The 20,401-nt window shown below is 39.1% G+C and overlaps 1 protein-coding gene across 3 annotated transcripts in view; it reads left to right on the top strand.

Moving 5' to 3' along the window:
* yata (N-terminal kinase-like protein yata) overlaps positions 1-19,990 on the top strand; it is a 46,226-nt gene extending 26,236 nt beyond the window's left edge. For 2 of the 3 annotated variants that reach the window (XM_076196533.1, XM_076196528.1), the window contains 6 exons: positions 3,839-3,958; positions 7,427-7,626; positions 8,019-8,195; positions 8,945-9,124; positions 14,561-14,648; positions 14,966-19,990. In XM_076196533.1, coding sequence (XP_076052648.1) covers positions 3,839-3,958; positions 7,427-7,626; positions 8,019-8,195; positions 8,945-9,124; positions 14,561-14,648; positions 14,966-15,093 — 893 coding nt within the window. In that variant the 3' untranslated portion in view covers positions 15,094-19,990. The remainder of the gene's footprint in view (positions 1-3,838; positions 3,959-7,426; positions 7,627-8,018; positions 8,196-8,944; positions 9,125-14,560; positions 14,649-14,965) is intronic. The other variant, XM_076196541.1, reaches the window with a different exon arrangement.
* Positions 19,991-20,401: the final 411 nt, after the last annotated feature.

Here is a 20,401-nt window from a genome sequence, read left to right as displayed (position 1 = left end):
TTATTGTCACAATGCAAAGATTTTGAATATTGAAATTTTTTAGAAAATTGTAGATTTTCTAGTTGTGTAGCTTACTCAGCAGTGTTATCTTCATTAATTACTAGGAAAGAAAGAGGGTGTATAGATAAAATTTTTGTAGTAAGACACAAGAAAATTTTGGCAGTGAGTAAAGATGTCTTTTGGGCTTTTGTGGATTTGTTGGGCGCTGTTATGAAAGTGTTGTCTTGCTGCATTGCCTATGATCCAGACAGCATGATTGGAGGCATGGATGACCATCCATAACATACTTAGGTGGGAGGATCAATGAATGGATGTTTGGATGGGTGTGGGATGGGGGTTGGGTTGTGTATGCTTTGACTCCCAGTATAAGAGATAGAAGACATAAGATTGGGATGAGTGGAGAATGGTTGTGTATAGATGCTGTAATGCATGGAAGGGAGTGGGTGGGGGATGGAGGGGTGAGGGAGTATGTGTGATTGATATTTTGATGCAGCCCAAAGTGCTTTCTCCCTCTGTTCTTTTTTCTGCATGAGGGGATGGAGAGAGGGGATGGGGGTCACCAATTGAATGAAGCGGCCTTGTTGTGGACGTGCTGTGTTTTGCTACATTGGACTAGACACATGTTTCAGAGGGTACAGAAAAAATACAAACTCGGCTACACACTGGAGACAGCCACCATAAAAGAAGAGAAACTGAAAAGCAAATCAGAACTCATAGGACAAGAAAAAGAACTGATGCATCACTTAAACAAAAACATAAAACAAATAAGCAGCAATGAGAAAGAAAACTGAGAAAGTTGTATAAATACAATAGGTAGGAAAACAAATAACAAACAAGTGTTTGTACTCCATCTCCTCCACAACCTCTTCCTCCTCTTTCTCCTTCCCTTCCTCCCTCTCCTCCTTCTTCTGAACAACTGTAAAAACCTTAAAAAAAAGAAAAAAAAATCTACCCATGAAGCAGTTGGAGCAACCCAACAAAAAATATTTACACCAAAACACTAATGTAATATCATTAACAAGCACTTCTTCAAAACCAATTTCAAGCTCACACCTTCAGAAAATATGAAAATAACTAAAGAAATGTGAAAACTCAAACTTGAAACAGATGCAGTGCCACCACCATCTACCTACAAGAAGAATGGGGAAGGACCTTTAAAAATATTTAAAAATTCCCATGCAAAAGGCCCAGATAAGGTCTTAAACATCCAATTAAAACATCTTGGCCCAATTGCAATAAAGGTAGTATAACCACTCCTGGTTGTACAACAACATTCCAACAATCTGGAAAAAAAGTCTATATAACACCATAAAAACAAACAAACAGGGAAAACCCATGATCTTACAGATTGTGATATTCAAATTCTTGAGTGGCCTGGTAACTCACCAATTTAAATCTAAAAAAATGCCTGGTCATGCATGAAACAGAAGCTTGATTCCATGGATGCAATATCTTCATTACCATGACTGATAGAATCTCATAACCCATTCAGTACAGTGATGCACAGTATAGATTCTATTAAAGCAAATGATAAATGTCCTTATGCAGTTTAGAGTTAAGAGTCACATTAAGGATTTCAGTACATGTACATCGAAGTAATTAAGCTGGACTGATCATTTTTTTCTGTAAATGGTACATACATATACCAAGGCTTTTTCCCCCTTACAAGGGAGGTAGCCAAAAAGCAAAAGGCTTAAAATCATTCCCACCCATTCCATCCCTGAATACACTCCACACCCCTCCACCCTCCCTGTAAATGGTAAACAGCATAAAAAGGATCTGTGCCAACTTTTAGGAAAATCCATAGGGAGAAAAAATTGATGCCTTTTATTTTTCTTATATCTTAGTAACTAGAATAGGAGACACTTAAGCATTGCTTTTTTTTCCCATATACTACATACCTATACCAAAGGCTTTTCTCCCCTTACAAGGGAGGTAGCCAAAAAGCAAAGGCACAAAAACCACTCCCACCCATTCCATCCCTAAACATACTCCACTCCCCTCCACCCTCCTCCCTCCCTCTTATCTTGTCACCTCCTGCGGTGGGGGGGAAAGAATACTGCCATCAAGTTTTCCCATTTGAGTCATAAGAGGTGACAAAAATGGGAGGGGGATTAGGACTAAGCATCCTTCTCCCTGTAGCCCCAAAGGGGGGACATTCCTAAAAAAAGTAAAGGCATAAGAGGATTCTGACCCTGTATATTACAATTAGATAAATACAATAGAAGGCCCATTCTCCCTTGTGAGGAGTGAGGCTGAATCAAGTTATGCATCTACCTGACACCCATCCCATGCACATTTATTATCCCTTGTATCTTAACTCCTCTGGAATCCAAGGTCATCCTTGTCTCCTGCCCACTGCATGGGTTAGAAGCAATGCAGCAAGATGTAGTACCAGCTGAAACTGGCTTCATTACATGACAACTCTGCCTATGTCTTCTCACTTCCTTACTCTACAGACATTCTGCTTGTAGCCAAGGCTCCATTCACCTCATTCTAGGTCTTCCCCTCAGGTTCATTCCATCCACCTCCACCTTTCATATTATTTTGTAAATTCCACAGTTCTTTTGATAGCAGCCTAATGTAATGGGCATGCTGGTTGCAGTGCACTGCTTTAGAATACTGAAAAGTCACACCAGTGATTTATTATAATTATCAAAGGAAAATTGTGAAGAAGGGTTCACTAGCTGTTTTTAGAGGTCATCAGTTTAGAGTGATTTTTTTTTTTATGTTCATCCATTTTCTTTTAGTTTGTCAAGGTTTGGTATAGTGATATATATATATATATATATATATATGTTTTTGTTTTGTTATCATTTGTCTGTCTGATTTTCATTTATTATTAGTTATATGTCATTTTATTATTATTTACTATTTACCTGTTTGTTTATTATTTAACTATACCTATGCATTTATTTATGTATTTTATTTATTTACATTATTATAGTTTTTATTTATTGTTTTGTTATTATGATTTTTTTTCGCATGCGACCAAGATATGGGTCAAAAGGTCTCCTGTCGGCATGCTCCGCCTTTGTAATCCTTTGTAATATATATATATATATATATACATATATATATACATATATATATATATATTTTTTTTTTTTCTTTTCTTTTTTTTTTAGAATAGACTAGGAATGACAATGTTGAGTTAATGGACAGAAGTTGGGGAACCTTGATCTGATGAATATAATAGATTCATCATATATACTGTAATTTAATACCAAACTTATCAAGGATTATGGAGATGGATTTTTGATATGTGATAGTATAGTGTGTGGACTCATAACTTTATTCTGAGTCTCTGGATTTTGTCCACTTCCTCCAAAGTCCATTAAATGGGGGTCTATTGAATTAAGGATCAAGTGTACAACACAGTCCTAAGTTTCTTCCTTTAGAAATCTGTGGGAGCAGGTAAGGTACCTGGGTTAGCTGGGTGTCATACAGTGGCCGAAGAAGGGAGTTACAGTAATAATGGATTGACTAGTGAGGTTGTTTAATGTGTGTCAAAGGGAGGGTAGAGGGGCCTGAGGACCGTTGCCAGCCACTGTGGGGTTGATTTTCCAGTCATTAAAATTTGAGGCAACATTTAATTAATCAATTAGAAACGGAAATGGCATATTGAGAAACTCAGAATATATTAGATATGAAAACTTATACTGTTGTTGCAGATATTTTTCTTGTTTGTTAGACTGACTTATTTTCCTATGCAGAGTTGTGCCTGGTATTACCTAAGTGATTTTGCATTGTTATGAATTGTACTTTCCCTCATCATATATAATATCATGCCTTGTTATACTAGATTAACCTGACTGACTGCATTGTTTACCATCAGAGCGAGAGGTAACGAGTGCCAGTTCTGCCTCTGCCCAGACGCCATCATGGACTGGCTGGGCAGTTGGAGCTTTAGCTTCTAAATTCTACAAAAGCTCTATCAGTAATCAACAATCATCAGGTTTGTAAACTTTTTTTTCACTAGTTTTATGCATTTCAGATTATGGGAAACTGTAATGTTATAACACATTTGTAAATACAGTATCCCCCCGCTATTCGTGGGTGTTACATTCCTTCCCCTCCCGCGAATCCTGAAAATCCGCGAATTATTGATGCAGTTTTAAAATGCCTATGTATGATATTATATACACTAAAATATGCTTCCCAAATACATTCTAAAGACAGTCTTACTCATTAATACAGTAATAATTACATATAACACACCAAAAATTTGAATTCAAACAATCACTTTGAAAACCCGCGCACGACTGAGAGAGCTGCTTAGCCTCTCGTGCATGAAGATGCTTGTGACGTCACGTCGTCTGCAGCCAATCAGCAGGAAGGAGAAATGTAAAGCTCGTAACTGACATTGTTATTTTAAGATTATTTACTAGTTATGAGATGAGGTGTCTGAGAAGTATGGTGGGGGTTACTAGGCTAGATAGAGTGAGAAATGAGGAGGTGAGGAGGAGAACAGGGGTGGAAAAGGAGCTGGGAGATAGGGTTGATGAAAGAATATTAGGATGGTTTGGACACATGGAAAGAATGAGTGAAGAAAGACTAGTAAAAGAGGTATGGAAGGCAGATGTGGAGGGAGTGAACATGACGGGACGTCCTAGGATGAGGTGGATGGATGGGGTGAAGGGGGCTTTGGGGAAGAGGGGAATGTCTGTTGAGGAAGGAAGGGAGAGGATGGAAGACAGAGGTGAGTGGAGAATGGTTGTATATGGATGATGTTGTGATTGCATGAGGAGGAATGGGCGTGGGGGTGGGGGTGAGGTAGTATGTGTGAGCAAATTTTGACGCAGCCCGAAGGGATTTTCTCCCCGTCCTCTCCTTATATGCAAGGGGGGACGGAGAGGGGGGTCGCCGATTAAATGAAGCGGCCTTGCTGTGGATGTGCTGTGTCTTGCGACACTGCTTCTGACCCAGGGCAGTGGACAGGATGCAGAGATGACCCGTCATCTAGGAGGTGCTAAGATGGGTGGGAGGGGTATTTAGGCATGAAATGGGTGGGAGTGATTTTATGCCTTTCCCTTTTTGGCTACCTCCCTTGAAAGGGGGAAAAAGCCTTGGTATATGATGATGATGATTATTTACTAGTTATACTGTATCATCTCTTTTCTAATTTTTTTTTCTTCTATATTTAGTGACATTGTTATTTTAGAGTTATTTACCCGTTATACTGTATCATCTCTCTTTTCTATTTTTTTTTTTTATATTTACTGACATTGTTATTTTAAAATAATTTATCAGTTATACTGTATCATCTCTCTTTTCTATTTTTTTATTTTATATTAACTGACATTGTTATTTTAAAGTTATTTACCAGTTAGGGTAAATGTGAGCATTTTTCTGCTAAAAAAAAATGGCCTAAGAAATTCATGAAATTGCCGAAATTATGAAAAAAAAAATTGAGAACAAAATCCGCGAGTATGTGGGGCAGCGAACGGTGAGCCTCGAATGAGTGAGGGTATACTGTATACCCACTATCGGAGAAATAATATCAGAAGTACAGGAGAGGACTACAGATAGTAGTCGAAATATACGGATCTCCTGTACTTCTGATATTATTTCTCTGATAGTGGGTTTTAGGTGTATATTTCAGATCATAATTTTTCACTTGGATGATAATTTTATGCAAAGATTATACTTCAACACTTTCCCAACATTACTACTAATTAATTTTTGGTGGTGCATTGCCAACATGGAAGAGGTTGTCACTTTATACATTCTTCTCCAATTCTCTGTTATTCACACACATATTTTGCTTCAGTCACCCATTCCACCCATCTTTTCCTAAGTCCATCTCATGCACTCTTTCCTAGTGCTACCAATGCATGCATCTGTCAATGACACCTTCCATCCCTACTCTTATCAGGAACATACCTCCTCAGGTTGGCCAGTTCAATTTTATCTCTCCTGTCCATTCACAAATTGTGTTATTCCTTTATTCCTTATTTTGTCATATTTTATGACTATACATAACACAGAGATGATTCATTTCCACTGCCCCTATACAATTCACACGTTCATTACTCAGGTTGCTGGATCAGGCCCAGAAACTCATCAGTAACATTCATTAACCCAGGCAACCATGAAAAAAAATAGAATAGATGATTAAATAAATATATAGATAAATAAATACCTGAACCCTTCCATTGGAAAATAACACAGAAAATTTAGTCCTTTCTTTTTATACTCGTGCGACCTTCAGCATGCATGACAAAGATCTGACAGTAGGCCTAAATAAAATAGTACATAAAAAATAAGTAAACATACTAAGATTAATTGCAAGCATGGACTTTGGATACATACATATACCAAAGGCTTTTTTCCCCCTTACATAGAGGGGTAGCCTGGACTTTGGATAACAAAAGTAAATTTTAATTACTGTCTACGAACAATTCATAAGAACCACAATTGACTATACTTCCATAGCTTGGTTCCCCAATAGTCAGCAAAACAAACATAGACCCATTGCAAACTATAGGAAACACAGCATTGAGAATATTAACAGGATGCACCAGAAGCCTACCCATATGATTATATGAAAATGGTAGGTACACAGTTCTATGCTTGAAACCTCAACCCACTTACCATATTATTACATCACACAAGCACAACCAGCTGAACATAACATAAAAGGAATACTCAGCATACTGCTAAACATATACAACAACCTACCAGATGTAGCACGCAGTGAATCCACACAAAAACACATTCACACTCAGATCATAAAACAGCTCATTAAGACAATATTCGACCAAACCCTCTGACCTCAGCCCCACAATAAGAAAAATCTTAAGAGAAGCAAGAACCATACTAGCACTCTTGTGTTCATGACACTATCCAGCTCTAGGACAGTACCAACACAAAGTAAGTCTGGCCATAAAATCAAACTGCCCGAGATACAACCATCACACACAGGACACTGAACACCTCATACTATACTACCCTACACCACCCCTAGACAACACAATATTTCTTCCTTCCTTAAGTGACTTATGCACTTGTCTGGTGGCCATTGCCAGTTACCTGAAAGCCATGGGTCTCCTGCAAAAAACCTGGAGGTAAAGAATTGATTGATTGACTATATATGTTCACACATGGTACTACAGTGAGTCCTTATACGGTAATTCTATATCCGGTAAATTCACAGTTACGGTATTTGGTAATTACTACCCTCGATTCTATTTACGGTAAGAAAAATTCACAGATACGGTATCTGCTAGATATTTTGAAGAGGAAAGAGCAGGGAGAAGGTACATCTGCCATATCCTATTATTACATGTTATAATGGGTTCGGTATACGGTAATTTCAATTTGCGGTAAGGTTTTCAGGAATGCATATGTACCGTATAATGAGGACTTACTGTACACTTAAACTATGTTTCTTTTTTAATAACATCGTATTTTCCCCTCCTAGCGGCACCAAGCGGTACCCCCAATCCGTCAGCTGGTAGCAGTTCAGCCAATAGTGGTTCATCCTCTCAATGTGCCACTCCGTCCACAATCAATAGCAGTCTTCATTCCACACCTTCACAAGATCACAGTAAAAAAGAATTACAAGAAGAGGATGAGTCTGACTATGAGGATGAATGGAGCAATACTGAATGGAAGGCAGTAGTAAGAATGCTTTTCAATGGTTATTTTGTCAAAGTAATGGTTCAGTTTTTAAATTGATATATATCATGTGGTATGTATTTAGTTCTTCATGGAAAAAGAAGTCACGGGTCTAATTCCGAGTTTCTGAGTTTATTCCTAACCGGTTTTGCTCTATGCTTCTTCACATTCCTCTGAAGAAGCATACAGGGAAACCAGTCAGGAAGAAACTCTGAACTAGACATGTGACTTCTTTTTCCACCTTCATCAACATGTCACAATGTACCAGCATTTAGTTCTTCATTTGGTATTCTTGTGAACCCACACCCAGTTTTTATGTAGTCTTCTTCATTTTCTGTGTTTTAAGTGTAGTTTGCTGATATGCAGATGGTATGAATGTTTTTCTTTTCTCCAAGGACTCCTCCCCAGAACATCAGATCCAGACAGCTTCTGTCCCGGTTGAAAGCAACACCAAAAAACAAGACACAGTATCACCCCCCTCTGTGTCTGCAGTTTTGTCCATGGGTGTAGAAGACTCGAAGGCAGGTGATGGATGGGATGAGGAGGATGACAACTGGGGAAGTTTAGAGGATGTAAGTATCTTTTGCTTTCTTACGGGACTTATGCAATCCCACTTTGTTTATGTGCTGCCACTGGTGATGGTGTTGTGACTTTTAATGCTTTGTGTTGTATTGAGAGAAGTAAATTTTTGGGTTGCTCTTTGTACATACAGAGGTTGCAGTTTACCCAAGATGCACATTTTTTTAGTAGTACGTAATTGGAGTAATTTGATGAACAAGGTACAAATCAACTCATAAAAATAATTTCATACTTGTCATAGTATAACTAAAGGACTTATATCTTATTATTATAATGGAAATATGTGTCATTCTGTCATTTAAGGAGAAAACTCAGTGAAAAAACACTTCAAATATCTATGCCCAAAAATATCTGTTGATGAGGCACTTTGCTTAATATATCAGGTCATAGATGAGGACAGTATGGTTTCTATAAGCCAAGTTTTTATATGTAGTCATTTATTAATTACCCTTTAGCTTTCTTGAACCAACCATTGTTGTATTACCTTTGTAAGTTGTAAAGCAAGTACTAGTACCTTTAGTAAATGAAAAAGTTATAGATGCTTATGTTTAAAATGCTTGAGCTTTTTCTCATAAGGTTGAGATAACCACCACTTTTTCAAACATTGTCTGTCCTAGAGATCAAACAAGGAGTGGTTAATGATGACATGCTCAGAGATTTTATCATTTCCAATCTTATAGTAGCTCAAGCACTTTAGTATCGCATTCTTTGCGCATGTGTATGTCTTACCTTTGTGCCATAGCCTGTTATGAGCACCTCGAATTTGACGAGTGCCAAGAGAGAAGAGGAACAGCAACCAGAACCCTCAGGGTGGGATGTCGATGATACCTTTGAGCCAATGGAGGACACAAAACCATCTTCAGCCTACCAGTGGAGCAACACCAGTGATGACTTCTTCTCTTCTGTTGCTGGTTCCGAGACGGTGAGGTGGCATGCCACTCCTTCACCTAAGGGCTCTGAGGTTCCTGCTTTTGACTAATCTCTTGCTTTGTTATATATCTTGAGCTAAGGTGTATTTGACTGAAATAACATTGCTAGGAATAGTTCCGAAAAACTGGGTGAGAATAACCTGGGTAGGAGAATTGGTAGCCAGAAAAGTGGATGACAGAGCAGGTGCTTAGAGAGATAAGGTAAAGATATTTGCACAATTGGCAAGGCAAAGATTAATACAACTGTGCAGGTCACGGAAAAGGTTAGGAAAGTCTGTTGTTCATCAGCAGGCTTCAGATGACTTTATTTTCCAGTGTTGCATGCCATACCATGCCACAGTCATTCACTGAGGTGGATGTTTGCATTATTATGTTATCCCTGAAGTGTTTCATTTTTTCCAAACACATTCTGGTTTCATGTCAAAAGATCTGCATTTAACCATGCATCCACAATATAGTACATTTAAGAAAACAAAGACATTCTATGAATAACAGAGTAAAGTATTAAGAATAATGATTAGCTGCACACTAGCAACACCATGAGAACATCTATACTAAGAAACCAAAATCCTTACAATAGAGCAACACATGAGAATGATAAGCACTTTTGTATCAAGGGCCCTTGAATTTTCCCACCCTATATATCTTACAAACACAGCCCACTGAGCAAAAAAAAAAAAAAAAAAAAGTAAGTTCCAATAACCTCTTTCCAGCACCTCAAACCATGCCCATGCAAAGATGTCTATGCACTCAGGCCACAAGCAAGCACTTCACAATAGACTTCAAAAAAAGTGTGGAAGGCAGAGGTGGATGGAGTGAACTTGAGGGGAAGATTTAAAATGAGATGTATGGTGTTTAATGTATAACGTGATCGAAACTGGTCTATAGTTTGATGGGTCTTCCTAATTTCCCATAATAGAATGTCTGTTGAGCGGGGGAAGGTGAAGTCAAGATGTTTTTGATCCCTAGACTGTCTGGCTGAGCAGTCCCACTTCTCTGAGGAATGCTACAACTGGAATGGGGAATTCCCACAAATTCTTTATAGAGTATATATTATGTTGTTGGCATGCATGATTATGTACAATGCAATCATCCACAATGTGTTGATTAGTATGGGGTGAAGTGTTGCTTCATGGATAGTTATCTGTGATGTGATCATCCAGCCTCTTCTGGTAGCTTAGAAGCACTGTCTGGCCAGCTGGACTCTTTCCTTTTGGGGAAGAGAGGATTCAGAAGGATGGATATGAGGGGGTCAGGCATGCAGCAATTTGTTGTCTTTCAGTCTGTTGATGGAGCAGTGAGTGATATGATTATGGATATGCTTCCGGAGGCTGGTGTCTGGTGGTTGTGGAGAAAGAGAGTATTTGTATGAGATATAGGTATTTGGGTGTTTTTTTTTTATGTTGGCATGTGTGGGTGTTCTGCTATGTAGTGGAGTGGGTGTGCTGTGTTTGTGGAGGCTCCCACAAGTGTTTGTGTGCCTCTCATGTTAAGATGATCCTTGACTTTGAGGACATTTGTTTCATGGTGTAAGTGGTCTGTAGGTGTTGTATTTGTGCAGCCTGTTATTGTCTTTAGGGCTTTGTTTTGGAGTGACTGTACCCCGTCTGGGGTATTGGTTGCATGTTATTGCAAGGTAAAAAACTACTCAGTGGCATGCAGCTGATATTTTAGGGTCTATATGGGGCACCCCTATGGACCAGAACCACACATTATTTTGTCCTGTGTCAGAGGAAATATCTACTCACAGAGAAATGAAGCTACTTTACTATACTGCAACTGTCCCTCTGTTATGTTGTCCCCCCACTCTTAATACTGTCCAGTGCTACTTCTCTGATTATATAATTCCATTTTACCTAACCCTGTGGTAGGGGAGAAAGAATACTACCACCAAGTCTTCCTACTTGGGTTGTAAAAGGTGGCTAAAATGGAATGGAGGATAGAACTAAGCATCCTGCTCCCTGTAGCCCTAAAGGGTAAATTCCTAAATGAAGTCAAGGCATAAGAGGGCCTGTGAGGAATTTTCCAACCAGAACCCTAAGGTTTGGGTCTTTTAATGTTTGTGGGTGTGGTACATGTGAGAGTAAAAGGGAAGAGATAGGCAGTATGTTTGTGAGAAGAAAGATGGATGTGTTGGCAGTGAGTGAAACTAAGTTGAAAGGGAGTGATGAGTTTGGGAGTATAGTGGGGAGGGTGTTGAGAGAGAGGTGAAGGGGTGGCAGTATTAGTAAGTGAAGAGATAGGTAAGTGTGTGGTGGAGTGGAAGGAGGTTACTTCAAGGTTAATGTGGTTGAAGGTAAAACTGGGAAGGGAGATGTGGGTCTTTGTAAGTGCATATAGGCCTGTAAGTAAGAAAAGTGTAGAGGAAAGGGAGGTTCTTTGGATAGATTTAAATGAGTGCATAGAAGTTTTAGGGAGAAATGTCAATGTAGTGCTATTGGGAGATCTCAGTGCAAGAGTAGGAGATGAGCCAGTAGATGTAGTGGTTAGGAAGTGTGGAGTGCCAGGAAAAAATTGTGGAGAGTTGATGGTGGAGATGTGTTTAGCATACACATGGGAGGGGTTAGTTGATGGAAGGGTGGTTGTCTCTGAGCATAAAAGAATGTTGTATAAATCTGGTCCATAGGGGGGCCACTAAAGTTCATGTGCAAAGGATAATGTAAAAGAAATGATAAGACAGGATTTTTTTTTTTTTTTTTTTTTTTTTTTTTTTTTTTTTTTTTTTTTTTTTTTTTTTTTTTTTTTTTTTTTTTTTTTTTTAAGGAAATGGGTAGATCAGGTATTTGCACTGAGATAAAGTAGTGAGAAAAGGAAGTAATTATTCATATGTTTTATGGATCTAGAGAAGAATATGATAGAAGAAAGGAAAGGATTATGAGGCTATGAGAATGTTTAGAGTAGAGGAAAATGATATAGAAATCAATCTCGTATGCAGGAGATCCATGGCTCCTAGGTAACTGGCAGCAGCCTTTGGTTGGGCACATAAGTCATACATATACCAGAGGTTTTTTCCCTCTTACAAGGGAGAGGACAGAAGACGGGGTGAATGGAGAATGGTTGTATATGGATGATGTGATGCACGAGGTGGAATGGGCAGGGGGATTGGGGGTGAGGTAGTATGTGTGAGCAAAATTTGACGCAACCTGAAGGGATTTCTCCCCGTCTTCTTTTATACATGGGGGGGACAGAGAGGGGGGGTCGCCGATTTAATGAAGTGGCCTTGCTGTGGATGTGCTGTGTCTTGTGACACTGCTTCTGACCCAGGGTAGTGGAAAAGGTGCAGGGATGACCCGTCATCCAGGAGGTGCTAAGAGGGAGGGTGGAGGGGTGTGGAGTGTATTCAGGGATGGAATGGGTGGGAATGATTTTATGCCTTTTCCTTTTTGGCTACCTCCCTTGTAAGGGGGAAAAAGCCTTGGTATATGTATGTATGTACAAGGGAGGTAGCCAAAAAACAAAGGCATAAAACTCACTCCCACCCATGCCATCCTCAACATACTCCACTCCCATCTACCCCCTTCCCTCCTTCTTGTCTTACCACCTCCTGGATGATGGGTCATCCCTGCATCTTGCCCACTGCCCTTGGTCAGGAAAAATATATTGTGTTGTCCAGAGAGTATTAGTGTGAGGCATTGTAGAATGAGGTGTTCTGTGTGGTTGTTGCATCTAGAGCAATTTAAATACAGTATTTGACTAGTCCTATCCTGTGTTGGTACTGTTTCACTGTTGGATGGTGTCTGAAACAAAAGCATGTCAGTGTGGTTCTGACAGTGGTATTCTTAAAGAAAATCTTTCCTTATATAAATCTTATGTGAATCCTTGGAAGGAAAATATTTATATAAGGAAAGATTTTAAGAATACCACCGTAAGAATCTTACGGAGGTATTCTTAAAAAAAATCTTTCCATATATAAATCCTTGGAAGGGAAAGATTTTTATAAAGAGATGTTTTTTCAAGAATACCACCTTAAGAATCTTACGGTGATATTCTTAAAAAAATCTTTCGTTGTATAAATATTTCCCTTTCAAGGATTTATATAAGATTTATGTAAGGAAATTATTATTTTTTTTTTAAATACCACCATTATTTCACATGAGAAGAACTTTTCTGTCTGGGAGGTGTTGGTGGAGTATTGAATTTCATAATCTGTCATAATCTGTCTTAGAAATGGTGAAGAATTGAAATGATAGGCATGTAGTGTGCGATAATGGGCAGTATGGAAAGCGAGATGGTTGAGATGAATATTGGTTGAGTCAGAGTTCATAACGACACCATGGCTGTTTGATTTAGTATACATGGAATGACAATACTGATATTTGCCTTGAGCACAGACTGAAACCTGCAGTCCCACAGTTTGTTGATAGTGATTCTTAGGTCTTTTTCCAGGAGGTGCTCAGATGAGAGGGAGGGTGGGAGGGGTGTGGAGTGTATTTAGGGATGAAATCGGTGGGAGTTTTTTTATGCCTTTCCCTTTTTGGCTACCTCCCTTGGAAGGGAGAAAAAGCCTTGGTATATGTATGTATGTATGTATGATTCTTAGGTCTTAGAGTAGATCTCTTTGGGAAGAGATGTTAGTTTGTTGTCTGTGTTATATTTACTCAATTGTAGTATACAGGAAAAGAGCAACACTCATTGGGTCCTGTCTCCTATTCTCTAATTTTCTAACATACCTAGACTCAAATTCATGTAGAGTTCCAACTTAATCTATATCTTTGACTTCCATTTAGCATATTTAGATTTGAACTCGTATATTGTTTTGTATTAGTCTGGGTCCATTTGTGTCACCTGTTTATAGCAATAAGAACAGATTAACAATCACCAGTTGTCAGTTTCCCTTATGTGGAAAGGTGAAGGAAATTGAAGTTGATAAAGCTCTTGGGCTCAGTCCTAAGACTGAGTTTCAGCCTGTTGGGGCCCCAATTCTCTAGATGGAGGTGAAGGAGCTGACAGGTTTTGAAGATGAAGGAACAGGGAGACAATTCTTCCTGTCATTTGTCTTCAAGGACCTCCTCTAGCAGGTGCCCATCATTGGTCCCTCATGTGCTGAGAGACGAAAGTACAAGAGTAATGAATGAAGGAGCTAGAGTTAGAACTACTGCATGTATAAATTGCACCGGGGCTTCAGTCACTCAATTCAAATGACCCATTTTTCACAAGAGTGCATCCTGTCGAATGTGTGAAGAGACAAGTGACTGACAGAAGGGAATGATGCAGTGATAAAAGGAGATGGAATTAGAACTACTGCATGTATGAATTGCACTGGGCTCCACAGTCATTCAATTCAAACGACCCATTTTTCACGAGTGCATCCTGTCGAATGTGTGAAGAGACAAGTGACAGACAGAAGGGGATGATGCAGCAATAAAAGTTGCAGGTGGGAGAAGATTGTTTATATTGTAACTAACATTATCCATTATTGGTATTCCCAGAGCTTAAACAGCAGCGGTAATAGAGCACGAACGGCAGCAGCAGCACCTTCTTCCACCCAGGGAGGATGGGAAGACTGGACATCAGCAGGTAAGGTAGCTGAAGAGACCTTTGACTTTACCACATACCTATGAAAGGTGGGGTCTACTTTTTCCATAATAATTCCTATCCACATACAAAACTTCGTAGTAAAAAGGTATGGATTTGGTTTCAGATACTTTTGCATCAGATTATGAAGTTCTCTGACACTTTGTGCTTTCATGTTTTCCAGCAAAGGATTAATCTTTCTAGTGAGCTATAATGGGGAAAAGTATGCTGAAACTTAAGACTAGTTATTTTTTCCAGTAGGTCATTTAGTGTAAACGTTGTAAAGATGATATAGTAATGATGAAAACAAAAATTGGCAGGTTCCCTAACCAAAGGCGATGAAGTACGAAGACAGAGGGAAGAACGGAAGCTTCAGCGTCAGAAGGAGATCGAGGCCAAACGAGCTGCGAGAGCAGGGCCAATGAAACTCGGAGCAAAGAAGCTTTAGTCTCGACTGGACTTGCAATTGGTTTCAAGTGCTGCATTTTTTATTAGAAGCATGATGTGACACGCAAATGAATTATAGGAGTATAGTGCCTCTTCCTGTTTTGTTCCATTAATGGGGCAACAATACTGTTGTACAGAAATCTTGCCAAGGACGACATTTTTTTTTTTTCCAAAGCAGCTGAAGTGTATATATACACCTCCAACAGCAATATCAGTATTTAGATTTTAAGTATATTGCATAAATCTGTACATGACATGAGGTATTCAAGTACTTATTGAAATTAAAAATCGGTTATCTTTTGAAGAAAAACATGGAAAATGTTACTTCTTGACCAGATTGAACTTGTGGAAATGTATATAGTTCAGTTGGATTTAGAATATTGTGTTTTGGTGCTGAGCAAGGTGAGTCATTGTATAGCTAGCTCTTCCTAAATGCTGTTGTTTTGAGCCAAATTAAGCATGATAGACACAAATTTGATAGAGTTTATATTATACATACATATACCAAAGGCTCTTTCCTCCTTACAAGGGAGGTAGCCAAAAAGCATAGACATAAAATCCACTTCCACCCATTCCATCCCCACATACTCCACTCCCAGTCACCCACCTCCTTCCCTCTTTTCTTGGCTCCTCCTGGATGACGGGTCATCCTTGCATCTCACCCACTGCTCTGTGTCAGAAGCAATGTAGCAAGACTCATCACCTCTCATCAGCATCTGTCTTCCTCCCCTCCTTTTCTTCTTTCTCCACTTCCATCTGCTGTCAATCTCCCTTCCACCAGATAAGGGTCAGACATTCCACCTCTCTATTCTCTTTGAATATTCATATCCAAAATCCCACCAATCCTTTTGGGCACCACAACATAATCCATTAACCACTTCAGTACGGAACTTAAATCTCGCGGGCAGCAGCCAATGCCAGCCGTATGACGTGTTGTAATAATACTCACATCATAAAATATAGTCACCACTTATATCGATCGTTCTCTCTTTCACCTGCGAATTTTGAAAACCACAGAGAATGGGATTCAGGGCACATTTGAGAGAATGTAAAAACACAGGGGCGACTACAATAAATATAATCAAGACGCCGATATGGCAGCGTCGCAAATCCACTTGCTCCTCATGACGCCAACGTGTGCAGCACCATATGGAAGGAGTTAATGCCCTCTCCTACCATCTACCCTGATATTTTTATTATCATTATTTCTCTTTCATTCTATACCTCCAACATCTTTACTTTCATTACTTTGTGGAACACCATACCTCCCTACATACTCCTTAACCCCTTCCATACGGTGCCGCACACGTAGGCGTCATGAGGAGCAAGTGGATTCGCGACGCTGCCATATCGGCGTCTTGATTATATTTATTGTAGTCGCCCCTGTGTTTTTACATTCTCCCAAATGCGCCCTGAATCCCATTCTCTGTGGTTTTCAAAATTCGCGGGTGAAAGAGAGAACGATCGATATAAGCGGCGACTATATTTTATGATGCGAATATTATTTCGTTACGTCATATGGCTGGCATTGGCTGCTGCCCGCGAGATTTAAGTCCCGTACTGAAGTGGTATATGACTCCCTTCCTTTTATTCCAGGTGCTCAGATTTGTTTAACCACTTCAGCACGAGTCAAATTCTCGCATGCAGCATCAGTTGCCATATCTATGATTCATCACACTACTCTCATTATAGAATATGAATTCACTGGTGTATTATTTGTTCTCTTTTACTCTTGAGTAATAATAAACACAGAAAATGTCCACAGAATCCGGGGGTAACTTATGTACAACTACAAAAAATATAATCAAGACACTGACGCCAGCAGTATCTTGTACCCACTCGTGTCTCATGACTCCTACATTGGCATCATTGTACCGAAGTACTTAAATTTTTATCTTGCTTGCTATGGTTGGCTTGAAATTTTTGTGTTTAGGAAGAGCTACCTGTAATACTCAAAATGAAAAAAATGATCTACGAAGTAGCAGATAAATTGATTGGAGATCTGAAGGAAACTGTAGGAGTGGGTCATACATTCCTTATAAACTGTGATTTTCTCGTGCAGATCAGGGCCAAGCAAGACCACTTGTTTTTCCATATATGCAGGGTGTCGCAAAAATGGTTGTAAACACTTTGATCTAATCTGTTCATCAAACTAAAGCCCTCTTCCTCTTCATTCAGTGGCAATTCTCGACTCATTCTTGTGTCACTGCCGTCTCTTCCATTAATAAGTATCTGTCATCTCTCTTTACCTTGTCCTCTCTAGCTGACTCGCCACTTTACCCTCTTTTCATTTCCTTTTAAAACTTCTTTTATTCAATAGATACTTCACAAGATCTAGACAACACATATGGAAAATATAGCAATGGTATTTGCTGTGTCCTGCTGCACTGCTTCTGACCCAGGGCAGTGGGTGAGATGCAGGGATGACCTGTCATCCAGGAGGAACCAAGATAAGAGGGAGGGAGGGGTGGTGAATGGGAGTGGAGTATGTGGAGATGGAATGGGTGTGAGTGGATTTTATGCCTTTTTTTTATTTTTTTTTTTATTTTTTTTTTTTTTCCTGCCTCCCATGTAAGGGGGAAAAATCCATTGGTGTATGTATGTATGTACTTTAAAAAACCCTCCATAAGGTGGCACCATCCTAGCCACCTTTGAAAGGTGGAGTACATGACAATAAACTGAATCAAACTGAATCATCACATATATATACTAAAGGGGAAAGGGCTCTTATAAGGGAGGTAGTCATGTATGTATGCACTTTGTGGAAAGATTATACCACTGCTGCATTCTTCACATACATTATTTAGATCTCGTGATGTATCAACAGGTTTTGAAAACAATAAAAATGTTTGAAAAGGAAAGGAAAAGGGGGCAAAGTAGTGAGTCAGCGAGAGGATGGGTAAAGGGTGCAGACAGATGCTGTTATTGGAAGAGAGGGCAGTAAGAGGAAGATGGGTGGAATATTTAGAGGTATTGCTGAATGTAGAGGAAAAGAGAGAATATCAAGAGCAGTAACCACATTGACCTAGATATGGACCAAAAGGTCTCCTGTCGGCATGCTCCGCCTTTGTAATCCTTTATATACAGAAAGATATTAGAAGTATTGAATTTGCCATCATGAAAGGAGAGAAGAGAAGGTGATGGTCATAGTGTTGAGGTCATTAAAAGGAGTAGATAAAAACTGACAGAAAATATTTCTTGGTTTGGGATGGGGTGGATGTTATGAGGTCATGGGGACAAATTGAAGGCCACCTGTCAGAAGGTCTTGAATGATGTCATAGAATCCTAAAATAGCATCAAAATATCATTCGCCCACACCCTTCCATGCATCACAACATCATCCATACACAACCACATCACATGTTAACCACCAGAAGAAGTATACAAGATGATCACTGTTGTTTATGGGTTAAAAAACTTTTAAAACTTGCTTGGTGGAATGTCAAATAATTTCATGTGGCTAAATGGAGAGGAGGTCTTGAGCAGCTATAATGGAGTCTTAATCAGTGAACCCCATCATTATGATGGTTGGTTTACAGATGCCATCTCATTTGAGATCCCTATTTTGTTCCTAGTATGTCTGGTTATCTAAACGGCATTGTCTTGTATTGATTAGTATAAAATCTGAGAAAGTAATAACTGCAGCAAAAAGAGGTTAGATCATGTTTACGCAGGAGGTTCCCCTGATAACTGATGTTCCTCAGAATTGAGTTGTTAAGTATAACTTGATGTTGAAGGGTTAAATGGTTTGGTGCAATGTTTACTAAATGGAATGACATACAGTAGTGTATAAGGAAAGAAATGCATATGTATATATGCATGTACGTAAAAGGTGCTTCCCCCTTACGGGGGTGGGTGGCCAGCCAAGGGATGCACCCGCCCTTCACCTATCCCATCCATTTGTTGCCCCCTTTGTCGTGGCTCCTTGTGAATGAAGGGTCATCCTTGTCCACTGCTTGGGTCTGAAGCAATGCAGCAAGGCACAGCACCTCCACAGCAGGGCCTGATGGCCAAAGCTAGTTTACTGCCACCACTTCATTGCATGGCAAGCCTAGTCTCCTCAAGAAAGAGAAATACTTGCAATAAATATACAGTTACTTGTATATAATGGCTGACTTAGGATAGTAACTGTGTGTGTCTACGGTCACATGTCAAATTCATCTTAAGACCGATTATTGAAAAGATCTGACTTTTAGTAGTATGTTAAGTGATTTCCACAACTAAACTTGGTAAAAAGTGGCTGAGAAGCCGTCTAAGCCTCAGACATGGATCGTTGGTTTCATGATAATGAGATTAGGCTGTTGAGGTGAAGCAATTGTGAAAACTTTTATGATCTGCTGTTTTTGGAGTGATCAGTCATAACTACTTGGCTTTGGTATGCTATGCAGTATCACAAATCTAATACATTGTTTATTAAGTGTCTGATGTTTGTTATAAATTTGTAGTAATGCTGAGCATGTTGAATGGGAGAAGGAAGAGAGAGTAAAGTAGGTCTTGTTTTGATATTATTGACATCAGGTAACTTATCAATTGAAAATTATGTGAATTTATTGTGGGCATTAGGCAATCAATGTAGAGATACAGTAAACAGTGTATACTTTCTGAATCTTCATCAGGCATTTACTTGTTATATATACATTGTTGTGGCATAAGTGTACAGCATAGACTTTGTAAACTCAAAGTTCTTAGAGAGGGAGAGTATAATTTAAATGCAATTACAAGTCCATGAACCATGAAGGATATTAAGCTCCATTGGCTCTGTGGTATTTGTCCTTTTTTATGTTTTTCATGTTTTATTTATATTCATTTGTATCATATAAACACCCAAGATTTTATATAAATATATAGATAAGGATTTTAGATGAAATGAATATATAAAGGTATTGAATAAAAGGAAATGGTTTTGATGTATCCTGCAGGATAACAGAGTTCTGTACTATTAAGTGTGGATGTCATTGTATGCACAAGATGTACATCAATGAAGGAATGCTACTTCTCTCGTACTATGTTGTGGCTGTAATATATGAATGCATTGTTCAGTATAATGGATTTAACTGGAGGAAGACCAACTGTTACCTCATCACCTTCTCACAGTGCCTTGAGTCACTGGAGAAGTTGATGCTAAGTGCGAGGTAGGAGCTGAGAATGACACTATATTCAGTCAATGTCAAAATTTTCCTCCCAACATTTAACTTCATTCTTCCCATCACTAATGTCAGAGCTGGGTACTTTCCTAGGTGTATTCCTTGGTGAGTTATGTTTTAGTTTTGCTGTGGTTAGCGCTCCCAAACTATTAAAGCAATATAGGT

The sequence above is a fragment of the Oratosquilla oratoria genome, chromosome 1 (genome assembly GCF_046742065.1).
Source record: "Oratosquilla oratoria isolate Oo_2021 chromosome 1, ASM4674206v1, whole genome shotgun sequence".
Lineage (NCBI taxonomy): Eukaryota > Metazoa > Arthropoda > Malacostraca > Stomatopoda > Squillidae > Oratosquilla > Oratosquilla oratoria.
This window is presented reverse-complemented; position numbering and strand designations above follow the sequence as displayed.